Here is a 25,973-nt window from a genome sequence, read left to right as displayed (position 1 = left end):
AAAGGCAAATATTACTTTTAACTTTTTATGATTCAAATTTTTGTCAATTTATTCTTAAAGTTTTCTTTAAAATTAAGTAGAAAAATTTTCTGTTTAAAATTAAGTAAAAAATGTCACATTAAGTAACACATAATAAACATATATTATTATATTAAGAAAAAAATATTAAATTAATTAATTTTTATTTCATTTTTTTTTTTCTCAATCTCCACAAATCACAACATCTAATTATTTGTATAATATTATTCTTGGAAAAAACATCAAAATCCCCAAGGAAAGTTTATCTCAAACCGATTTAAATAATTATTAGACAAATTACTAATTGCACCCACTTTTATTAATAATAGGGAAAATTACTTTTCAATGGATGTTCAGAAAAATAAATACAAATGAGTGATAAACTTTATAAATATTGATAATTAAGATCGTAAATTTTTTCATAAATATGTAATAATTTTATAGAAATTACCACTCTCAATTCTTAACTTGTCAACCAAATGGAAAAAGATTGAAATACCACAAAATACTGATGTTCTCTGTTTGTGCCCAAAAAACAAAAAACAAAAAAACAAAGCAAGCCCATTTTTCCCGTCAAAACGTCAAGATGATCACAAGCTGGACTGTTCGTCTTCGATCTTATAATCTTCAGCCGAAAATACAATTCCACAATAGGACACATGCCAAGAACAATGACAGTTTCTTACAACACTACCGTATACCGGAGGATACATAATCAACATAATCAACACCGCTTTAGCTGATATGCTTACACCAAAGTTTACAAGACTGAACTTTTTGTCTTCACAGTCAAAACTATGAACAACATTTGGCAAATTCTATGATTGATTTTAACTTGCACAAAAGATGAGGCCAACTCAATGTGCGCCAATTGCGTACATGGGAGTGGGAGATGGGATCAGTCACTCGGTTCACAATTCTCCTTTTACTCATCGAGCCCATAATCCTCCCCAAAATATGTATCAACCAGTTCATTAGCCATGTTTCGAAGCTCTTCATTTTCATGAAATTGGAATCTTTCCATGGCATCGATCCCATCCTCTCTCTCAACAAGCTTTGGACCCTCGCTGTTTGGCATCCCCCTTAAGACCTGCACACGAAACAAAAAATCAAACATTGTTTAGTTAACCGGAAGGGAACTTGTTAATTGTGACTCCATTTTAAAATTCACTGTGAATGCATTACAAGTTTACAACACAATCCACATTCATACTGAGGTATTCTTGTGCAATTTAAGGAAATAATGGTTTGATGCACGGAGCAAACATGGCCGTTGTTTCTCATGTAGGAGTCTATCCAGCTGTCAAGACCAGAAATATTGTTTGTCCTAACATCTTTTAATGCATATAGAACTCAGATTTATGGTGTTTTACAAGGGGTGTGTGTTACGATTCCACATCGGTTAATATAGGCCATGGCCATTTGCATAAAATATTTTTGGGAATCCTAGCCGGTTTTCAAGCGTGAGTTTAGTATCATTTGGTATCAAAGCTAGCCACCACGTCGAGTATGGAACCAGACACACCTACGTGAGTATGGGATCGTATGGCTGGATTAAGAACAACTGAGGTGTCAAATACTGAACAATTTATAAGTGGCTAATTGTGTACCCTAGTGTGCCAGATATGGCAAGAGTAGAAATGTCAAAGTAATCCTAAGAAACATGGACACCATACACGGTGATTTTAAAAAAATGGAAATACAGACAGAGCAGGGACACGGCAATAAAATATGCTATCTAGATTAATATTATATTCACAAACATCCAATATTAACAAAAACAACTCTAATTCTATATATATATATTTTTAAAAAACACTTTTAAATTAACACTTATAGTTTATATATATATATATATATATATTTTTATGAATAATTTATTAAGTATTTAAATCTAAGAAAATATAATAAATATTCAACATTCATCAAAAACACTAAAGAAAATGAGAAAAAAGACAACTTAGCATGTCCCTAAAGTGTTCCCTAAAAATAAATTAATTAAATAAGAGGACATGCCATGGCATGTCCCATACGTGTCCCCACTGTATCCGAGTATCCCAAGATGGATACAGCACTTGTTTTGAAATGTCGGTGCTTCATAGAAGTAATCTAATAGAAACAATCAAGAAGCCATGAAAAAAACAAGAAATAAAGAGCCTCTTGCTAATTGATATGGTCTATTAAGCAAAAACTGAATAGATAATTCTTACCAGCTCCATGAATTGAAGTCCTAGTTTTGCAGCCTCAGTATCGGCAGACCTGACCAAATCTACAAAACCCGGAAGGCATCCTTTACTGACAAGGGAAACCAAGTGATCCAGAATCAAACTTGGCCTTCCGGAACCTTCAGAAGGAGCAACACAGAGGTTACCTAAAACATATGCTACTTCCTTTCTTATATCAAACGGTTCTGTTGAAAGTAGTCGCAGTAACAATGGTACAGCTTCACTTGAATAAATCAACTGCTTGTGTTCAATGGAACCAGCTGCTATGTTAGATAGCACCCAAGCTGCTTCCTACACCATTGAAAGCGTCGAGTGAGAATCTTTGATCAATTTTAATGGTGTATAACAATAAAGGCATAAAAACATACCTTCTTCAATACCCGGTGCTCACTTTTCAGACATTTAATTAGAGCTGCTATGACATTATCTGGAAACATTATAAAATGCCGGGCATTAACAAAACAGGATCTGATGAAAAACAGAAGTTTCACCTCTTAGCAAGAGATAAATGTAATAAACTAGCCTGTGATTCCATGTCCAGCAACAAGAACATTAGTTGTGTGAGCATCACCGGCAACAAGATTACCTAGACTACGCAGTACCTGAAAAAAAATGTCAAAAAGGTTCAGACCTAGAAATAATTCCAGAAATTTATGAGCTTAATTTTTAGTTCCATTTACTGTTTAATTTACACACAAATTGACATACATGTCAAGCAACGAAAGGTGTTACATATCGTTCAACTACTATTTTTGTCCATTATTTAATGTAACCTCAAGATTTTGTACCTTGCAGTAAGTCAGTGACATAAGCTTAGAAAATGGAGGGATGATTAATAAACTGCAAGAAAATGCATTTTGAAGAATGTTTTACTGCTAATATCTCACTTAAAATGCTCTTATCAATCTTACTTCACAAACAATGTGACCACACAATTACATGCATTGGATATTCTCTCCAATCCGATTACATGCTCATTAAAATGAAAATAATTTTTGTGGTGTCATGTAACCAGTACTCATCCTACAAGAGTAGTCAAAATAGGGTAAAACAAACAATAACAGACACATCCATGTTACAGATGCATTTTGCATTTATAGCCGTCTCCTATTGTTACTGCTAACTGGTGATGTAGTACGCAGTAGGGAAATAGAATAGAGAAGACGGGGAGAGAAGAAGAGGAGAGTCAGCCCTAACACGAGAGGGGGAGAGAAGAAGAAGAAGAAGAGAGTCACAGCCCTAATACAAATGGCCACAACCTTAAACATAATAATATTCAAAGCTAACTATTACCATGTAGAAACCTAATAGAATAAAAACCCTAATTCAAAATATGAGATCGAATCCTATTATTATTGGAACATAATCCCTAATATAATAAGAAACTAAATATTACTAATACCTTAATTAACTACAAATAAAAGAAATAAATATATGTATTAAAAATAACAATATGATTTAAATTAAATCTCCATGGCGCATACACATTCCACATCATTCTCCCCGACTGAGAAAAAGAACTCGACCTCGAGTTCACTCTGAATTATTGCACTCTTCCATACCACAGAATCAAGTACTCGGAATATGCTTTACTGTCTGATCTTTGTTTCAGTTAAACGAATCCCTGTAATTAGGCTATTGACAAGGTCCACCAAACATCTATTGACTACACAAAAGAAAGCTTCAATACCGATAAAATCAATCCTTTTGAACTTGACCAACTAATCAGTTGGTGGGACATCAATAGGATCCGACAAATTGAATGCGTCTGTAAATTCAAGAAGCTCTTCTTTCAGTAGGAGCATTGTTGGTGTGAGAACAGCATCTTGGACTCCCATATGTTCTTCCAAAAGAATTTCACTTTCCTCAGACATTAGAATGACTTGGTCAACATTTTTCATATGATCCACACAAGCATTTTGAGTAATGTCCAAAATATCTCCTAAACAAGGACCAACACTCTATCCAAATTTGACTGCATTTTGGCCAATTGTGCTGACATTTGGTTTGGGGAGGCCTTAAATCCTTGTAGGTTTTGATGTAACGCATCAAATTTTTAGTATAACTCCACGTTAGTGAACATGGTTAATGGGGGTAAAAAGGGGTTTCTTTTTTCTTTTTTGAATTGGACTGGGTTTAATATGGGGTTGAACAGGTACTGCTGTGATCAGAAAGCTGTGACTCGGATTGGACCTGTTATGTGTTGAAGGGGCTGGCTTATTGAGGCACGAATTGGGTTACTTTAGGTGGGCAAGCCATTATTTGGGAGGTTTCTGAGCTGATTATGGACCCATGTTTAGCTTAGTGGGCTGAGTCAAGTACATATGGGCTGAATTGGGATTTAGTTTTAGCTAGGCAGTTGCTGGGTTAGTTTAGTGGAATATTATCTGGGTCAATTTGGGTTGGGACGTTATTTTTTTTTCCTTTCTGTTTGGGACCATCATCTTTCTCCTATTGAAACCCAAGCTTCTGCGGCACAATTGCTCTGCCAAAGACACAGAAATATTGTCCCAATATATATATATATATATATATATTTCCAGCAGGTCAAAGCAAGATCCCCTCATTGGCAAACGTTATGTACTGAATGATGAAATTTCAGCAACGATGACAGTGATGAAGCAATGGCACTGACTGAGTTCTGCTATGAAATTCAACTAGTTGACGATTCAACAAAAGTTGTATAGGTTCTAGGTATTTCTCTTAGGCTCAGAGAACACGACAAGGAAACTTGCTGTGTCAATGGGAGTTGTGATGGTGGAGTGTTGGTTGCATATGAACATTTTCTTCTCTTTTTTTTACTTTCAAAGATGGATCTGATGATGGTTCAATAGGACGAGACTTGTGAAGAAGGCAGTCACATGAATCGAACAGAAAAGATGGATCGAATTTGAGCTTTGATACTAACTGATGTAGTTCGCAGTAGGGAAAGAGAATAGAAAAGAGAGATGGGGAGAGAATAAGAAGGCACCCAAACACACACAGCCACAACAATATTTTTTCCAAAACTAACTATTACAATACAAAAACCTAATACTTATGGGTTAAAACCCCAATGCAAAATAGGAAACCGAATACTAATAATATTATTGGAACTTGATCCCTAATATAATAAGAAACTCAATATTGCTAATATTCTAATTTACTATAAATAAACATATGCATTAAAACTTAAAAGTTATATTATGAAATAAAATAAATGGGTAGATTACACTTTGCCTCCTTTATGTTTGGCCATTTTCCCACTTTGGCCCTTAATGTTTCAAGTTTTTCCCAATTTACTCCTAAAGCTAACTTCTGTTCAAAATTAGATAGAAAAGTTGCCACATGACATAAAAAATATATTATAACATTGGGATTTGAGTTTGTGTCAGAGGTGTGAGTTATATCTAAATTATAATATAAAAAAAAATTATGTCACGTGACTATCAATGTGTCATTTTCTGTCTAATTTTGGAAATAAGTTAGTTTTTGGAGTAAATTGGAAAAAACTCGAAACATGAAGAGTCAAAGTGAGAAAAATAAAATTTTAAAGGCCAAACATAAAGGGGGTAAAGTGTAATTTACCCTAAATTAAATCTATATAGTGCGCATACACGTTCTGCATCAATTGGTCAAAGACAAGGGCCAACATATATGTATATGTTAAAGTTAGTTAACAAATGAACAAATTCAGTCACCTAACGCCCTATTTTCTTGTAAATATTCCACCAAAAGGACAATTTAGTCATTTAGCACCAATTAGCAACTTGACATGAAATGTCGCTAAACTAAAATCAAGACTCAATAAAGACTTCTAGATTGTAGAAAGGAGTATCTAAATGACATGTCAATTATTCAAAATACTAATTGCATTACTTAGTAAAAGAAATCACTTAAAGGCCAATTTACTTATTTATGTTGCATGTTACCGGAATGAGCAATTGCAAGCTATTTGATGTTGCCAGTCTTTCCACAAGTAATTGAAGGAGATCACTCTTCACCAACATGCCGAAAGCAACATTTGAAAGGGCTGAAAGATACACAACCACCCATGCTACTTCTGTTGCCAGCTCCTCATCCCTGGATTTTACCATAATTTGATTACAGATACAAAATATAAATGAGATAGGCCTCGTTTGGCAACCAAACTTTTTAGCCAAAAAGCCAAAAAGTTACTAAATTAGCCAAAAAGCCAACAACCCATACCAAAAAGTCAAAGATTCTCTTTTCTCTCTACTTTTTGCACATCTTTTCGTAAAAAGCCAAAAAGTCATCCCAAACATACTAGTTTTTTTTAGCTCATATTTTAGCCAAATAGCCAAAAAGTTACTAAATTAGCCTGTTCTCAAACGGGTGTAAAAGAATAGGGAACTATTACAGTCGCCATATATATTAATATGCAACAAGGAAGACGAGCAAGAAGTATTCCATAACTAAACTGCCATGAGCTAAATATGGTAAATTAACAAGAATGCTAAGTAGACATTTTCAGAGTAGTCATTTAAATCGCGTCAAGATCCTAGGGATCTCAACTGATCAGGCATCAAGAGACCTAGGTATAAAATGATGTGGAAGTTTTTGGCTGCTCAATTTGTCAATAAAAATATAGCCAATCGCCATGTCAAAATATATTGATTCAATATTTCATTCTAGATGATTTGCTACATAAACTCATGTGGGAAACAGCCTACAATTGCCAAGATGTGGCAAGTATCTCTCAAAGACTCAAGAGGTATTAATGAAAAGGCGAACAAAGGCAAGATAGAAAGTTGACAGCTTCTCTCTCTAAAAACAGTTCTCTCTAGATTCTTGGCAAGAATGGGAAGGAATTCAGCTAACAAAAGGAGAAACAAAATCAAATCAGCAAATATATATATATATATTTGATAAATAATATATATATATTTTTTGATAAATAAAAACGAGCAGGCAAAAGGGATGCAACATGAGGACTTCCCAAGGGGTCACCCAAGTACTGCTCTCGCCAATGATTTTAGCTTCTTTCGAGAAGCAATTGCAGCGATCCAATCAACAAAGAGCACTGAGAGATAAGCCAGCTGAAGCAGCAGTCATGATCTTTTAAAGCAACAACAGTCTGCTGACTGTTGGAGCAACAAGCATAGAAATCAAGAAGAACAGGATAAAAAGCAACAGCCGCCTCAACACCAGCAATGTTTTGAGCAAGCTTAAGAAAATGCAGATTCCATGCCAAAAATATACTGTCCAGTGGCAAATGAAACAAATCAGACGGGGACAAAAGGTATTGCGAAGGAAAATGAGCATCAACACAGAAACGTTAACAATGGAGGATCCCTAACTAAGAAGCAAAGATACAAACACGTGACACAACATGGACACGACACGGGTACACAACCACACAAATTTTCAAAAAACACAGAACACAAGAAATTGGGCACACGTGTAAAACATATAATTTTATATATTTATTATATGTTATATTTTAAATATGCAACATGTATTTTATGTCAAAGATTTAATTATATCAAATTTATCAATCTTAGGTACGCTATTTTAGTAATCGCCATGTCAAAATATATTGATTCACATGTCTGGAGCGCAATCGCCATGTCAGCGTGTCCTTCACGTGTCTGGAGAGTAATCCATGTCAAAATATATTGTTTTAACATCTCAATCTAGATGATTTGCTACATAAACTCATGCAGGAAACAACCTACTATTTTCAAGACGTGGCATGGCAAGTAACTCTCAAAGACTCAAGTAGTATTAATGAAAAGGTGAAGGAAGGCAAGATCGAAAGTTCAGAGCTTCTCCCTATAAAGACAGTTTTCTCTCTAGATTCTTGGCAAGAATGGGGAAAATTTTAGGTAGCAAAAGAAGAAACAACAAATATTTGATCGCCAATTGATTGTAGCTTCCTTCCAAAAATTATCTTTCAACAAGCAAAAGCACCTTGCCCCAGTTAAATGAACAATCAACTTTGGATAGTTCTCTCATCCTACTATTCTCAAAACGTGGCAAGTGTCTCTCAATGACTTAAGAGGTATTTAATAAAAAAAGATTACCGAAGGCGAGATGCAAAGTTTAGTGCTTCTCTCTCTAATTTTTTTTCTCTTTCTAGATTCTTGGCAAGATGGGAGGAATTCAACTAGCAAAAGGAGAAAGCAAACCAAATCAACGAATATTAAAACTTTAATTGATTTTAGCTTCCTTCAAGAAGCAATTTCAGCGATCCAATTGAAAAAGAGCACCGACAGATATGTGAACCGAAGCACCAGTCAAGGTATTTTAAAGCAATAGCAAGCTACTGGCTGCATCGGGGCATCAAGCATCACTCAAGATGAGAAAGCTATTAAGGGGCTTGCCGAAAGTAGAAATCAAGGAGAACAACTGGATAAGAAGTAACAACAATAGCAACACCAGAAATGTTCCGAGCAAGATCAAGAAAATGCCGACTCCATGCAAGAAATATACTGTCCAGGGCAAATGAAACAACTAAGACGGGGACAAAAGGGATTGCGAAAAAAAATAAGTATCAACATGAAAACGTTAACAATGGAGGATCCCCACCTACGAAGCATAGACACGCCACGACATGGACACGTGATCACGCAAATTTTCAAATAATGCAGGACACAACATGTTGGGAATGCATGCAAAACATATAATTTTATATATTTATTGGAGAAAAAATATTTGTTGATTTGGTTTCTTCTTTTGGAGCACCTTGCCCCCAGTAAATGAACAATCAATTTTGGATAGTTCTCTCATCCTACTATTTCCAACAAGTGGCAAGTGACTCTCAATGACTCGAGGTATTACTTAGAAAAGATTACCAAAGCCAAGAAGCAAACTTCAGAGTTTCTCTCTCTAAAAAAATTTCCTCTCTATATCTCTCTAGATTCTTGCAAGAATGGGGAGGAATTCAACAAGCAAAATGAGAAACCAAATCAAATTAACGAATATTACATCTCCAATCGATTTTAGCTTCCTTCCAGAAGCAATTGTTGCGATCCAATTAAGAAATAGCATCGAGAGATATGCAAAATGAAGCACCAGTCAAGGTAATTTAAAGCAACAGCAACCAATTGACTGCATCACTCAAGATGAAATAGCTATTAACGGCCTCGCTAAAAGTATAAATCAAGGGGAACAACAGGATAAGAAGCAACAAAAACGGCAACACCAGAAATGCTACGAGCAAGATCAAAAAAATGCTGAGTCCATGCAAGAAATATACTGCCTAGTGGCAAATGAAACAAATGAGATGGGGACAAAAGGGATTGCGGAAAAAAATGAGTATCAACACAAAAACATTAACATGGGAGGATCCCTGCCTATAAAGCACGGACACGCCACAACACAAACACTCGACCACACAAATTTTCAAAAAATGCAGGATATGGCATGTTAGAAACACATGCAAAACATATAGGTTGCGTTTGGTAGAGTTTTGTAAATATGATTTGAGAGTATGAGTTGTATTTTGAGTTTGTGAGTTTTGGAATAATGATTTGAGTGTGGAAAATTTATTTGGTGAAAGAGTTTTGAATTGAGTGGAGAATTTTTGATGTGATATATGATATTTGATACAAAAACTTATAACTCATACCCAAATATACAACTCAAAATTCTATTAAAACACATAAAAAAAAATTAAAAATTCGAAAAATATTTTTTTCGAATATATAAAAATTTAATATATGTCAATTGCAAAAAAATAAAAAATAAAAAATTGCACTATTCCGATCAACCGGTCGGACGACCGGTGGGAGGTCCAACGGGACATCCGGTGGGACAACCGGTTAGGCCAAATTTGAAAAAAAAAAAAATTGAAAATCACGCTGGAGACAGAGTTTTCTGCAGAGTTTTGAAAACGTGATTTGAGAACTGGTTCCAAACATCATATTTGAATATGGGTGTAGAATCATTGTTTGGAAACACAACCAAACACAGTCATAATTTTACGTATTTATTGGAGATAAAATATTTGCGGATTAGGTTTATTCTTTTAGAGCACCTTGCCCGTGGTAAATGAATAATCAACTTTGGATAGTTCTCTCATCTTACTATTCCCAACACGTGGCAAGTGACTCTCAACAACTCAAGAGGTATTAATTAGAAAAGATTACCAAAGCCGAGAAGCAAACTTCAGAGCTTCTCTCTCTAACAAAATTTTCTCTCTCTAGATTCTTAGCAAAAATGAAGAGGAATTTAGCAAGCAAAAGGAGAAACCAAATCAAATCAGCGAATATTAGATCTCCGATTGATTTTAGCTTCCTCCAGAAGCAATTGCTGCAATCCAATTACCAAAGAGCACCGACAGATATGCGAACCGAAGCACCAATCAAGGTATTTTAAAACAACAGCAATCTACTGACTACAAGGCATCAAGCATCACTCAAGATGAGAAAGCTATTAAGGGGCTCTTCAACAACAGGATAAGAAGCAAGAAGCACAACAACACAAGAAATGTTTTGAGCCAGATCAAGAAAATGCTAAGTCCATGCAAGAAATATACTGTCCAGCAGTAAATGAAATAAATGAGATGGGGATAAAAGGAATTGCCAAAATCAACGAATATTAGATCTCCAATTGATTTTGGTTTCCTTCCAAAAGCAATTGCTGCGATTAACAAAGAGCACTGAGAGATATACAAACCGAAGCACCAGTCAAGGTATTTTAAAGCAACAACAATCTACTGACTGCATTGGGACATCAAGCATCACTCAAGACGAGAAAGTTGTTAAGGGGCATGCCGAAAGTAAAAATCAAGGGGAACAACAAGATAAGAAGCAACAAGAACAACAACATTAGAAATGTTCCGAGCAAGATCAAGAAAGTGCCAAGTCCATGCAAGAAATATACTGTCTCGCGACAAATGAAACAACTAAGACGGGGACAAAAGGGATTGCAGAAAAAAAAAAAAAAAAAAAGAGTATCAACACAAAAACGTTAACAATGGTGGATCCGCAACTAAGAAGCATGGACACAACACAACATGGGCACACGACCACGCAAATTTTCAAAAAATACAGGACACATGTTGGGAACACGTGCAAAACTTATATTTTTAAATTTTTATAATGTCATTTTTTAAATATGTCACATGTATTTTATGTCAAATATTCAATTATATCAAATTTACCAACCTTAGGTATGCTATTTGAGTTTTTAAAAATAAAATTAAAATAGATCTCAGCGTGTGCTTCAAGAGTTCAGAGCCTAATCGCCATGTCAAAATATATTGGCTCAATATCTCAATCTAGATTATTTGCTACATAAACTCATGCAGGAAACAACCTACTATTGCCAGGGCATGGCAAGTATCTCTCAAAGACTCAAGAGGTATTAATGAAAAGGAGAACGAAGGCATGATGGAAAGTTGAGAGTTTCTATCTCTAAAAACAGTTCTCTCTCTAGAAGATCAATGTCAATTTAATACTCAACAACCACCACATTGTGCACCAAAAAGCAAGTTGTTTATAATAAGACAAAAGAAGATGAACATCAATTTAGCTAGGGAAGCAAACAGGAACCAAGGATTTGTTATAAAATATAATGGACAACATTAAAAGATAAGCTTTTACTACAATGAATACCACATTGTGCACCAAAAAGAAAGTTGTTTATAACAAGACAAAAGAAGATCAACATCAATTTAGCTAGGGAAGCAAACAAGAACCAAGGATTTGTTATAAAATATAATGGACAACATTAAAAGATAAGCTTGTACTACAATGAATATAATATACTTAGAACTGTATTCTCTGTTGTTTTGAATTTTGACTCCTCTTCCTTTGATACGGTATACAAAATATAACCATGCAATTTCTTTAATACATAACATCAATAGGATTGTAGCCATATTGCATAACCACGGTTTTCACTCTTCTAAATCAAGGATTCTAACGACAATTACCTCTTTTAAATCTTACAGATAAGCTGTTGGCAGTGAATAGTTTACAAAACTGATGTTCAACTGCAATTAGAGATGTTAACCTTATTCTGTGGAGCTAAGAACAGTTAATGAATTTTAGGACACAAGTTAGTTTAATGGGACAATACAGTGATGACGGAGCTTGCAACAGGTGGGTTTCTCATATGCTCCCTGTCAGATGGGCCTAAGAAAGGTCGCTACATGTTGACCAAATTTTCAGGTCATTAGTCCCTTCATAGTTGTCCCAACAGTTTTAACTGTAGTTCAGAAAGGTCCTATCAAATGGCTTCCTTTTGTAGATGAGTCCATACAGCGATAACATATCTATGCATAGGGCTGACATAGATGGAAGAACTACCAGACTACCAATCAGATGGACAATCTGGTTTCATCGTCTCATCCTTCCGGATAACTAGAATTGGAAGGATGTCCAAGCAAGTTCCAAATGGCAGTTCAGAAACCCTTTTATGTCATTAAACAGAACTGACAACTAAACTTCACTGTAAATGATGCAGAGTAATGAAGTATCAACCACTTACGCTTTTCTAAAGTGCCGAGTGATTGCATCAAGTACCCCATCAATTTTTATGAGTTCTGTTGCCGCACTTGGATCAGGTCCCTACATCCAAATACACTGAATTTATTTTGTAACTGGCACTTAAAAAGAAGAATGTAGAATGCATAAAAAGTATTACACTGAGTTTATATAGTAACTGAAACTTGAACAGAAGAATCTAGGAGGGGAAAACGTTATTGGAAGTCATAGCACATGAACCTAAAATAAGATGTATCAACATCTAAGGTTATTACTGCATTTTAGGTGAGAACTGAGATAATAAACAAAAACAGGAGCACAAAATTGCAAAGGTTTCCTTGCACGGAAAAGCCCTTTATTAGCTGCATTGAAGACACTGATACAGTTTAAAAAAGTGTTACTACTTATTGCTATTAACAGCAAGGGAATGCCATCTTCCACCGTCAACATAAGCCATTTAATAAGTTCCAGTTTACATGGTACAGACTTATTCTTATTATCTAACCAAACATTCCCACAACGTAGACTATAAGATAGCATGTCTTTCAATAACAATATATTTGAAATTCTACACAAATGATCCCATTCTTGCCCTTGTATATTGGTTTCGAATTCACATACTTGCCCTTAATATTTATTTATTTCACACCACACAGGTTTTCTTTTATGCCAATTTCCAGATTGGCTCCGAGCTAAGGGTACTCCCTCTCTCCTCTACATCAACTTTGTATTCATAATTGGGCCACTTGGATGGACCACAACAAGATATAAAAGTGTTCCTTTAATAACCTCTGAAGAAGATGAGGTCTTCGTGCATAAACTGAAACCAAACTGAATCAACCAGAAGTTGGTTTGTTTTAATTCAGAAAGAACTTGATGATTCCTATATATAAGAGCTCAAACTTAATAAGTCCAATTATGGTTTGATGCTATGTTAAATGGACTCGTCTGTTTGGGGGAAAGTAACCGTGGCAAAACGACGCGACGCAACGCAGCACGGGGTGCGGGTGTGGGATCTGTGTCGGATTCGCCTCCTCTCTCTTGGACATGGCTGAATAAAAAAGGAAGAAGGTATGTGGATGCTATCCTTATAAAGGAACTTCGATATGTGTTGGGTTCAAGATCTAGATCTGCTGAATCACATCTTCATCGACTGTTGAATCTTGGCTACATCGACTGTTGAATCTAGGTCATGAGTTTGTGATTAAGACTGATATCGACAGAAATAGATTTAGGGTTTGTAATCGACATTGTGTTGATCATGATTTGAAAAATAGAATTAAAGTTTGAATGGTGTTGAACGTGATGTGTGTGTGTGTGTGCGCGCGATCAAGAGAGAGAGAGAGAGAGAGAGATTAGGGATTTTGACCTACTGGTTTTGGTGACTCTCAACTTGCTGGTTTGAATCGTTCTAGATGCAATTCCATTAGGTTTCCAGCTATGAAGCACGGGTACTTCAAAAATGGTGCCGTACGAGTACCGGGTACGGGTACGGGTACGTGTACTCATACGGTGGTACGGGGTACAACAAATACATGCCGGGTACGGCAAATATATTTTGGTACATCGTGGGTATAGCACCAATACGTCGTGGCTACAACATGAGTACAACAAGGGTACAGCGAGGTTTTTTTTTTTTTTTTTTAACAGCTACTAAAATTTGTTGCAGCCTTTATTTTTTTTCTTTCAATTTTGAAAATATCAAGTAATTTATTTCCAATACCCTTTACTCATGAGTCATGGTTTTGTTCTCTTTTTCATCTTGTTTTAGACAATCAAAAAAGAAAAATAAAGAAATTTTGAAATTTTGATTTGTATGTTGGATGTTTACCTATAAATTTAATATAAAAAAAAATTAAAATTTGAAGTACCCTAGCCGTGCGCGTACCTTAGTTTTTTAAGAATTTGCGTATCAACGTATCCGTACCCATATCCATACCCGTGCTTTATAGGTTTCCAGCATCACTTGGGTTCCCATGCCATCAAGGGCTCGAGAGCTACATATTGGAAAAGCCATTTAGCTAGTTTTGGCTAATGGGTTGGACTCAAATAAATAGAATATATGTTTGGCTTACTAATAAATTTTAGGGTTCAGCTTGTGTCCAGTCCGAGATCGGACTGGACGGTGCTGTTGGACCCATGGGGGGCCACACAGGTCCCATTTTAATAATTTGAACCGTTCAATGTGTAGAAATCGTCGAGTACTATATGCCTATAAAAAATCACGTTCATCGGATATCGATAGCTATATGATCAAATCAGTTGTGTATAAAAAAAAATGGATGGTGAATAAATTAACGGTTAACAAAAAAACTATTTTGATTACATAACTATCGATATCCGATCACATGATTTTTTTATAAGCATATAGTACTCGACGAGTTCTATACATTAAACAGTTCGGATTATCAAAACAAGACCCGTGGTGGGCCCACACAGGCCCAACAGCACCGTCCAGTCTGATCTCGGACTAGACACAAACTGCTCCCTAAATTTTTCTCAGCCATAAACATTGTGCCTTTTAGTGTTCTAACATTCTCTTTCATTAACATGGGCTGTTATTAAAAAAACCTTTTACCCATAAAAATTATTGGATCAACTTTTTAACTCATGTTCAATTAAAAATATTTATTTAAGAAGTAACTATTAAAAGTAATCCGTATCCAAATTTGTATCCATATCAAAATATCCTCTTTTTTTAGTTTTGAGATGTCCGGCCCCAAGTTTTCAGAGCTTTTGAAGCTCCTTTGGGATTGTGTGATGCAATTCTAATCCCAAGTGTGACGCCTGGACTTACCTTCTTATTAAACTCTAGAACCATATCTATATTAGTCCCTATTCAACCCTCAAGCAATAGTTTCTAAACCTTAGCACCCTTGCTTGCAAGAGGATAAAAAAATCCACAAGGTCACTGTTCAATGGTACTGTCCCAAAGCCCCCAAATAACCGTAAAACCTTGTGATTTCATTCTAAAAACTGTACTCTTTTTCACCCTAATGCAAACCTTCAAGACCTTATATCCTTACTATTATTTCAGCCATAAAAACCCAATTAAATTCAACCTAGTTTTTCTGCTGCGTAACATTAGTTTTGGCCTCACTACCAGTAGGAGAGTATTCACCGTACTTGTCCTCTGTCAACCGTAGTCATTTCTCTGGACCTGGGACTAGCTATATAAAAAATACAAAACATAGGCAAAATCCAAAGGAGAAAATTATGGTTACATATTTTTGGTAGAATAATCACTAACAGATAAGTTTGATGGTTCTGGAACACACATAAAAAACCCTACAATGAAAATTGGCCCACTTGACGTCCCACATTTTTATTTGTCTGAGTATTTCACATTGAATCGAAAACTGAAGTTTCCAAAAACTGAATAAAGATAGATGCACATCAACATATAGTTAGTAGCTGGTCTGCATGAGAGCTGTAAGATAATCGAGGCTATATCTAAATGATCTGGAAGAATAAAAACATATTGTTAATGCCCTAGTAGGCACCAGTAGGTGGTCTAAAGTACAAAAAATATCATGGTTTGTTCATGCAACCTAATCCAATCGACAGATGAAACCATGTACAGCAGCTAATACACTGGTTTTTTGAATGATTTGCTTAATGAACAACTACGGACGCGAGACAAAAAGACTGAAGAATAAAAAAATTCTCAAGATAAAAAAACAACAAATAATGCTATGCTGGTGTGGCTCAGCGACTCAATTTATATGTTTCAAAATATGCATATGCTCAAGACCAGCAAGATTGTGTTAGATATTTAATCAGATATGCAATAACGGAAAAGATAAGTAATGCTATTTTCAATATAAAACTAGTAGCAATGTAACAGAGACTGAGCAACTGAACAGGCAAGCCTATTCCAAGCATTAGCCAACATAAAAAATTAAAATAAAAGCCCATTAAGTTTTAAGCGTAAATAGAACTCTTTTTTCAGAATAGGCAAGTCGACCAGGTAGCTGGGCAGGCAGGCCACATGACAGAACGTGACCCACAGAAAGAAGAATATTCACAAGTCACAAAATAAATTAACCTACCAAATATGTAACCCACAAAATACAATGCAAGTTTTTCTAAAATTATAAACAATAATAATAATAATAAGATTCTAGTCCTATATTTGATCAGGGATTCAAAACCTTGATTAAATTTGAAAGTGCCCAAGCAGCTGTTCTCACAGTTGAACCCTTATTTGGCAGCATCATTCTTGCAAGAGGTAGTAAGGCTCCTTGTGAGAGCAGAACTTTTCTAAGTTCTTCCCCTTCACCAGCAACATTTCCCAATGCCCATGCACACTGCTCAGCAACAGGCGAGGAGCTCTTTTCTACACAATGATTACCAATTAGAAGGTTCAACTAGCAAGTAGAAAAATTATCCAGAACAATTTCGAAGCAAGCACTTAATGGAATCATATATAAACACTGAGAACAGTAATAAAGCCGGATATCATAGTGCGTTTTCAATTTTACCTGTGACCAAACATGGAATCTAAAATTGGAGAAATTCAAAATAAATTATATGAAGTGCAAACGAGAAAGAACCCTATAAAATTCTTAATATAAATAGAAGACGAAGAAAGCGACATATGGCTGAAAAATTATATATCACTTTAAGTGATCTAAAAGAAGACCCCTTTCCTCAATGTAGCAAGTAGCAACAGCTTCTTTAAATACCTTTTGGACCACAAAGAACATGGGCGGCATACTTGTTCTTTTCTTTTTTTATTTTTATGTTTTTTTATGGCAACAAAAAGGCAACATTAGTTATCAGGGTTATACCAACCACCCCAAGCGTGTAAAAGATGGCAAAAGAAATGTGGTGTCTGTCTATTAATATAATCTAAATGATTGACTCAAAAGGTGTATTTCTGCAGGGGTCCAAAAGCATACAAGAAAGTATAGTGTATATTAAATACAAAAACAAAAAAAAAAAGAGTGCCTGCAGGACTTATAAAGATATTTTATACAAGTATTCCTTCGAGGTTTCATTGTTTAAACGAAAGGTAAAATCTATATAATCAAGAAAGCATCTTTATTTGTATCAAATTCAAGTAGGTAGATATGTCCTACACCAATATCAAGGCATTGATTAGTTGAACTCACCCAATATCATCTGCTAAACATATTCAGTGGAATGTTGGCACAGATGATAAATGGTGATGGATTTTTAAAGAACCAAACAGCTTAAAAATCTTTAATGTACAAATTGTAAATCAATAATTATATGGAAATGTAAAATTGATAATGGAGTATGACGTGGAACATGCATCGCACCAATTTTGGCTTGGAGATTTTATTTACAATTTTATAATTTTGTCTTTAGTATTTAGTATTTTATTTATCTTAGCATTTTATTTGTTTTCTTTTAAATTATAGTTAGTTAGGAGTCTTATTTTAGTTAAGAATTTTATTCATATTTGGTTTCCCATTTTATTAGAGATTTTAGTTGCCTTTTTTTACTAGGGTTTGTTTTCCTATTTTAATTAGGATTATTGGTCTATAAATATTAGGCTTTTCGTAGTAATATTTAAATTTGGATTGATAATATTGAGTGTCCAGGTTGTAGCCTAGATATTAGACTTGTAGCCCTGATGTTCTTCTTCTCTTCCCCAATCTCTCTTCTTTCTCCCTCTTGGTTCTACGTAAGAGTAACTCAAATAGACAAGAATCTCCATTTCTCAAAGAAATAGGTAAAAAAGCAACTTGATTAAGAAAAGACATAAATAAAAGATATGACTTGTAGAAATTAAGTGTATTAAAGCTCACCAAGAAAAAGGCTTACAATGCTGGGAGTGGTGAACAGGGTGAAAACCTAACCTTCGGTTTTATTCAAATTAATTAGCTGCCTCCAAAACTGTAACTTGCATTTACAACCATAGAAGTTTAAGCTTTACAGCAGCACAAAAAATTGCATTTATGTAAAGTACACCATACGTTAGTCTAATTGAGGAAAAAAGAAAACCAATTAATCAATTCCCATCTTTTACACAACCCATCTTCATTTCATGTTAACTGTAACCAAGCCATGCATCACAAAAGCCAACTTGAGAACGTATGTCTAGGCCAAGGTGGCCAATCTGGGTCAGAGGTTCTGTACCTAAGTAGCCAAACCCAATAATAGTGCTATTCCACAAAATCAGCAGTTCAATGATCAAAAAATGGACATACTTGGTTATGTAATCCAATTTCAATGTATAGTATTTAACCAGGTATCTTTAATTACTGTCAGTCACTCTTAGGTCTCAGAAAGCCTTAACAACTTTCCGGTATTAATTTATGAAGAGGAAATGGAGAAAGAAAAAAATACTACACACAAAAAGAAGAAGAAAAAGTAAAAAAACATTTACTTTTCTGATAAGTAAAAGAAAGAAACATTTACATTCTTTCACATTGAATGGAAAATGCAAAAACCATCACCAACCTCCAAGATGAGCAATGAGCAATGGTAAAGCAGTCAACAAAGCTTTAGTTTCTTCTGGCTTTCCTGCCGCTATGTTTGTAAGACACCAGGCTGCTTCAAGCAACTGCAGTACGACAAACAAGAGAGCAAAAGAGAGAGGTAACTTTTTTCTGACCAAAAAAAAAAAAACAAAGACACACACTAATAGTGCTTCTTACAGGGATGCAAGCCAGCGCCATCATTTACAGATTGACAGATTCATATGTTCATAACTTAGGGTACTCTCTTTTTTCTGAGGACGGAAAGGTTAAACTCATTTCCTAAGACTTCTGTATTGTGGAGAATTAGGATTATGTTGTTTTATCATGGGTTTATAGCTTTTTATGTTTACTCATGTGTGTCACAAATGCTTGTGTTCTGCCCCCTTTGTTACTTTCTAATAACTTTACTGATCACAAAAATTATGGATAAAATAAAATAAAAGAGTATCAGAAAATTTTATCTGGATACAAAAAGATAAAATCAGAAAGTTCTATACCAGTGCTGCTTACTGGCTTACTCGAACCTATCACTTTTAAGGGCATGGAAAACTTGCATCGCCATAGATGATGGGAACCCCCATCCCTTACAGACTGACAGATTCATGTACTCATGTTTTTGGGCACTCGTTTTTCCGAGGTGTACAGATGGTTAAACTCTCCAGACCTTGGTAGTGGCAGGAGCCTCAGCACTGGGTTGCCCTTCTATAGAATTTGGATTTGGTTGTTTCTGTGATGGGGTTTATGTGTATGTGTACTTGAGTTGTGCCCCTTTGGTTAATTTCTAATGTCATACCTTAACTTATCAAAAGAGTAAGAAATGAAAAAACAAAAAATACTGTCAGACAACAATGCAGCATTACATCAATATCTACCAAATGACCAATTGACAGAGGATAAGCACCTAATAATTACCATGACCCCTGTTTTTATAATAATTACCAGCAACCCAGAAATTGTCAAAGATAGAATATATAGTACAGGTAAGAAGTATTCAGATAGCTTGAAATCACAAATAGCAGAAAATGTAACTAATTTTTTGGACCTGTTCGTCTGGTGAACCAAATGAAAGGCCCTGCACAAGGAGAGGTACAGCTCCAGCTTTTAAGGCAGCTTCAACAGGAGGGAATTCAGATCTTGACAACAAACGCCTTAATTCACGAAGGGCAGCCACCCTTTTTGCCATTGCTCCTTTCCCCCTAACAATTACCCAATATAGGTTGTGTAAAACATTTCTTATGGAAAATAAGGCAAATGTTGTCAGCAACAGGTGAAAATTTGTGGTTGAAATAATATATGTGATGCACAAACAGGCGGATACAAAGAAGTGTGGTCCAAAATGAGGCAATAAATGCACAACTTAGATATTATGCAAGAATGCTCACAGATTTAGCAAACTCCACTTTAACCTGCGAAAACCAATTCCCTGAAAACATGCTTCCAAAAAACAAGAGACCGCTCTAATAATTACGGGGAAACAATTCTAACTGGCTTCTCTCATCACAGGAAAATATATATGTTCTTATGAACAATGCTTCCAAGTTCCAATAAAAATTTACACAAAATATATCAAAATAAAAAACTCCTCCTTGTTTTTACAATATTGGAGTTTAACTAAATGCAAATTGTTTTTGGGATTTCCTGTATTTTTTAGTGGTTGAGCTTCCACCACCATGCCCTATGTCAATGTTTGCTTCTACAACTAGTAAGTGGTAATTTCTCAAAGCATGCCAAACTAGTTAATAATTTAATTTGAACATCCACCTAATGGAAAACATAAAACGTACACATGAAGCTTGGATCTGGCAGATGCTTGAATGAAAGCAGCAAAATATAGAAAGAACTCCATATATTGTATTATTTAATTGAACCTGCATAACTTATAAAAACACATGCATACACATAAAGGTTTTAAGTAGCATCCAACCAAGATGAAACATAGATTTCAATATACGACGTGTTTACTCTAAATCCTATATTTAACCGTTTTCCTCTATGCATAGATCTATTACACGGTCTTGGTAGAACTTAACCCCAAAAGCTAGTTATTGAGGTAAAATTCCCTCACACTTATATATTGCACATTACTTTCGTACCCAAGTCACATCCTCCCTCACACGCAATGTACTCACTTAATAGCACCCGCCGCATGCAAGCCTAGGACACGCACCTTACCCATCCCTAGGCACTCCAAGTCCAGTTCAAATACTATGTTACACGGTCTTGGATATAAATTAACACCAAAAAATATCAATTCAGGTGAGGGTGCCCTTATGCTTATATTTTGCACATTACTTTTGAACCAAGTGATTTAGGACTTTGTTTCACATGATGAAACATCTCTCTAGTGCTCTACAGAAAAATGTATAAGCTAACTTACTGATATGCAATGGCAAGCTTCAGCTCTTCCACAGCTGTAAAGGTCTGATCATCCAAAGCTGATTGCTCTTCATCAATCATCATATCACTGTCAACATCATTAACTCCCACTCTGCACAGGCGCTTTGTTCGCATCAGTGCTTCCCTTCTTTCTTTTCCCACTGTTACTGCAAGTTGTCGTCTTCGGTTTGCAGCAACATTTCCAACTGGAGGCAAGATACCGAATCAGCATTTCAAATACAAATAAAAATTATGAGATAAAGAGTTACAAGTTGGGTATCGCTTCTTTGAAGCTATGTGGACCCTCAGGGTTATGTGTTGAGAACATCCACGTTTAATCACGCAACCAAAAGTAGTAGAATATAAACTAAGTAGCCGCAAATGTTCAATCAAAATTAATCCACTCTTATGTTAGATTGTTGGAATTATATTTCAAACTAAAGTTCATTTGCTTGCCTTGAAAATATTAAAAACATAAATTTCGAGCCTTAAGCTCCTGGTTACGTCCGACCCCAAATTAATTTGAAAAATAGCCATTCAACTGAGCCAGTTGCAGTTTGAATTATGTGGGATGAAATTTTTTCCCTAATTTTCTATCAAAATCAAAACAGCACGAACCGTATGATTTATAAAATTATGCAATAATCATCTCATAAATTTTTTGCGAAAACTCATTCACGAGAAGTGGGCAGAAAGGTCTGAAATTTACTTTATCAATTGCTTTGAAAGGGCTAAAAATTAAAATGTGAATAAAACATAAACCATGATAAACTAGTCAGTAATAATACAAAACAAAGCTTCCATATGTAGAGAGAGAGAGAGAGAGAGAGAGAGAGAGAGAGAGAGTGCCTGAAGACTTGATTGGGTCCCTTCTATGAGGAGGCAGGGTTTCGTCCGCCATAGATGACTAGGAAAGGAAGCTTCAAAACTGTCTCTCAGTTGCTTCTTGGGAAGAGATTGGAGTGTGAATTTGGAAGAGCAAAGCTCGAAAACAACAGAGAGAAAGACACTCTGCGGACCAAAACCCGAAACCGACGATCGCTCTCGCTCTCGCTCGCTCGCTCGCGCGCGCGCCCAATTAAGAGAATGTATGTATATATACTCTTTTGAGTTTGGGGGAAATTTTTGATTTTGCACTCAAATTAATGCTGATTGGTTGCCCTGTTTGGCTGCTTGGAATTTCCTAATCTAATCAGATAATAGGTTTTATGGGAGCGGTTTTACAGCTGGCTTCCAGTGTGCTGTTGATGTTTTGTCCATTGACAACAGCATTTTCAACCCACTATGTAGCCTGATTTTTTTGGGAAGTGGATTAAGAATTAATTTTTTATTTTTTTATGAATAAATAATATAAAAAGTGATATGATTTAAAATGAGTTAAAAGTTGGAAGTTGGACCAGCTTTCTAAAAGAGATTATAATGTTTATTAGGCAAAATGTGTAGTATGGTTTATTTTTTTCAATTCTAATAATTATATGATTAAACATTTTAACTCAATTTATATTCACTAATTATATGTAGCTATTCTTGAAAATTAGAAAAAATAACTTTAATCATTAGAGTCGGGGCAACTTTGGTAATGACGAACACGTGGCCTTTGGCACGAGTCATGGGTTTTCTAAATTTCTCCAAAATAAAAAATATTTAGGTGGCGACTCAGTATCAGGCAAAGCAGTCTAATTTTGGCATTTTTTATTCAAAATCGATTTTTTAAAATGATTTGTCAAATTTGGACTATTTGGTGTTTATTAGTTTCACATTGTACTTGTGAGATTAGATTTAGAACCGCGGGAGTCTGAATTGTAGAACTTTTCAAACTTCCGAAAAGGGGCGCGAAAAAGGCAAGCCACACCAACTTTTCATAAGAAAAAAATGCCATGAGCCTTTCATTCTTGCAATAGACTAAATAAGCAAAACTCACAGCTAATGTTCTTCAATCTAGCCTCATCGCCTCATGTACCTTTGCCGACCATGTCAATGTTGCGCCTAACGAAAAGAAAACCCTAAACCCCCCTAAAAAATCTTTGTTTGGGCTTTTTTGAGCCAACTTATAGCTTCAAGCTTTCGAAAAGCTATTTTAGACTGCTTGGTTAAACTTATTTCAAACAGCTTTTGATTCTAACAACTTATTTTAACATAAAAAAACTAATTCTAAGAAACTGTTCACCCCTTTCTTCTGATTATCAGCTTCTGCTGTGGACATGTTAATTTATGGTTATACTCTTAGATTTTTTTATTTTTTATTTTTTTTAAAATAGAAAAAGACCTAAATGGACTATAGATTATTATTATTATTATTTATGAGAAATGTAGACAATTAGTGAATAACAAAAAATAAAAGTTAATTGAAAAAGTTAATTCACAACTTATTTAACAAACACTACTCAACACCTTAAATCTATAATCCAACAGTTACACCAAACTGACTAATAACTTCTGATTAAAGTCATTATATATAATCTGTTAAGGTATAATCTATAATCTGTTTTAACAATTACACCAAACGGGGCCAGTGAGTTCGTTGTTCCGCCACTCCCCCATTTGTGGTAGTAATGTGTGAAGATAATAAGACAGAAGTGCAGTGGCAAATTGATCAATGGTGGTTTTGAGGAAATGCTTCGCCATAGAAGAATAGCTTTGCCTATCAATCTCCAAGAGGACATTCGCTTCAAAACTTGGGTCCTCTTATTTGATGATCTCAAATTTCTTGTAAGAAAAGCATACGATAGAGGTTATCGCCATTGATGCGATGCACATAGTGAAAAGTATTGAAAAAATTTATTAATTAATTAAAAATAAAAAAAAAGGAAAGGGAAACATATGTTTTCTCTCTCATTTACAACAATTCATTACATGACAAGCAAGACATAAACATAATAGGTCACAAACAATTTAATCCGTTCTAAATTCATATATTCTTCTTAGGCCTCTTTCATATCTTCTTAATCCATTCACAATGCTCAATGCATGCCTAAGAGTGCTGAGAAATGAAAGAGAACGGAAAATGAAACACAAAGCATCTTTTCAAAATTTCTGAAATAGGGCTCCCCACTCGAGCGCAGCTTTCGCCGCTTGAGCGGACCCCTTTAGTCTGTAAAAGTATTGGTTGCCTCAAGTTTGCGCTCGAGTGTGACTTCGGACACTCGAGTTGAGAGTCAAAACACGTGTCCGGACGCTCGAGCGTAACCCTTTCCGCTCGAGCGAACATTAATGTCTGCAAAAGTTCTGAGAGCTAGAATTTCGCGCTCAAGCGGTGTTTTCCCCGCTCGACCGGACATGCCAAATTTTGGAATTTCCAAAATTGTTCTTGAAGTTAAAACTCAATGTTCAAAGGTCCAAAGCTCATGTTTTGGACACAAAAACATGGAAACATATTATATAACATGAGAACATAACCAATATGAGGCCAATTGTTCAAAGTCATGATTTAATTCTCAAATTAATCAACATTTCTCTTGTATGGTCAAAACCGACGCATTCAAACTTCATACAAGCTTCATATCTCTATTAATCAAGCATGCATGTTAATTTTTTACTCCAATTCCATTTCAAATGGCACAAATGATGCTTTTAATCATGAAACTCCACAAAACCATGCTTGCATGTATGCTTCAATGCTAAATTTTTCATAATTAACATGTTACATGCTAGCTTATGCAAATTCATGGCAATTCTAAGCATGCATGTGCATATAGACTTCAATCTCATCATAATCAACTCAATTCATGTTCTTAATTACCATTTAATTTTAAATTTACAAAATTCCAAACTCAAACTCACGAATTCATGTCTAATTACTCACCTAGAAGCTCAAATCTTCCAAATTACGGTTAATTCTTGAGTTGATCTTCAAGATCTTCAAGTTTTTTGTTCAATTCTCTAACTTGAGCTCCCTCTCTCTCTACAATCAGCACACTCTCTCTCTAGAGTGTAATCTCAGCAAATATGAGCTCAAAAGAAAATAATTAAGTGTATATAAGCCTATTTATAGGCTTGGCTAATCAAATTGATTAAGGCTAAGTAATTGAGCCTAATTCAATCCTAATTCAATCGTTCTGAATCTGATTATTTTGGTCCGAATCAACTTTCAATTAAATTTTACCGTAGGCTCTAAAAATTATGTCAATCACAATGGCGTAGTCAATTTCGGTTTCTATGGCCGATAAGGCCTTCAATTTTCAGTTCGTAACCGTAAGTTGAACAGATTTTCCTACGGTAAACAGCTATAAAGCCAAAACCACATATAATCATATAAATGGCACTCAAAATCATATTAAACACATAATCACCAGCATAATTAAGGTCAATTAGCATAATACGGAATAGGGTTATCACAACTCTATTAATAATATCCACCAATTATGTCCAAATCGTAACACTGGAACATATCACAGAATCATATCATAGGATTACAGACCGTGCAACAACCCAACCACCCAGTTAGTCCAAATTTCAACTTTCAA

The 25,973-nt window shown here is 35.2% G+C and overlaps 1 protein-coding gene across 2 annotated transcripts; it reads right to left on the bottom strand.

The window, feature by feature from the left end:
• Positions 1–582: 582 nt before the first annotated feature.
• LOC114266339 (importin subunit alpha-9) lies at positions 583–22,799 on the bottom strand. 2 transcript variants are annotated; one of them, XM_082891524.1, is made up of 11 exons: positions 22,360–22,799; positions 21,512–21,716; positions 20,177–20,330; positions 19,115–19,217; positions 16,834–17,018; positions 12,684–12,763; positions 6,155–6,305; positions 2,767–2,845; positions 2,612–2,670; positions 2,229–2,534; positions 583–1,108 (listed from the first exon to the last, which is right to left on the bottom strand). In XM_082891524.1, the coding sequence occupies exons 1-11, from the start codon at positions 22,409–22,411 to the stop codon at positions 944–946; spliced, it is 1,539 nt and encodes a 512-aa protein (XP_082747650.1). In that variant the 5' UTR covers positions 22,412–22,799; the 3' UTR covers positions 583–943. The 2 variants fall into 2 exon arrangements, with proteins under 2 accessions (XP_082747650.1, XP_082747651.1); XM_082891525.1 differs by having other exon boundaries at positions 2,612–2,671; positions 2,777–2,845; positions 22,360–22,695.
• Between the last annotated feature and the right edge of the window lie 3,174 nt (positions 22,800–25,973).

Source organism: Camellia sinensis, chromosome 10, assembly GCF_055761805.1.
Source record: "Camellia sinensis isolate YWXY chromosome 10, ASM5576180v1, whole genome shotgun sequence".
NCBI classification, from domain to species: Eukaryota; Viridiplantae; Streptophyta; class Magnoliopsida; order Ericales; family Theaceae; genus Camellia; species Camellia sinensis.
The sequence above is the reverse complement of the archived record's forward strand: the minus strand, read 5'-3'. Positions and strand labels throughout refer to the sequence as shown.

Coding starts and splice junctions, on each gene's coding strand:
- LOC114266339 (XM_082891524.1), bottom strand. CDS start 22,411: ATGGCGGACGAAACCCTGCCTCCTCATAGAAGGGACCCAATCAAGTCT. Junction 6,306..12,683: donor ACTCGGCACTTTAGAAAAGC/GTAAGTGGTTGA, acceptor GGTAAAATCCAG/GGATGAGGAGCTGGCAACAG. Junction 1,109..2,228: donor GACTTCAATTCATGGAGCTG/GTAAGAATTATC, acceptor TTTCGTGTGCAG/GTCTTAAGGGGGATGCCAAA.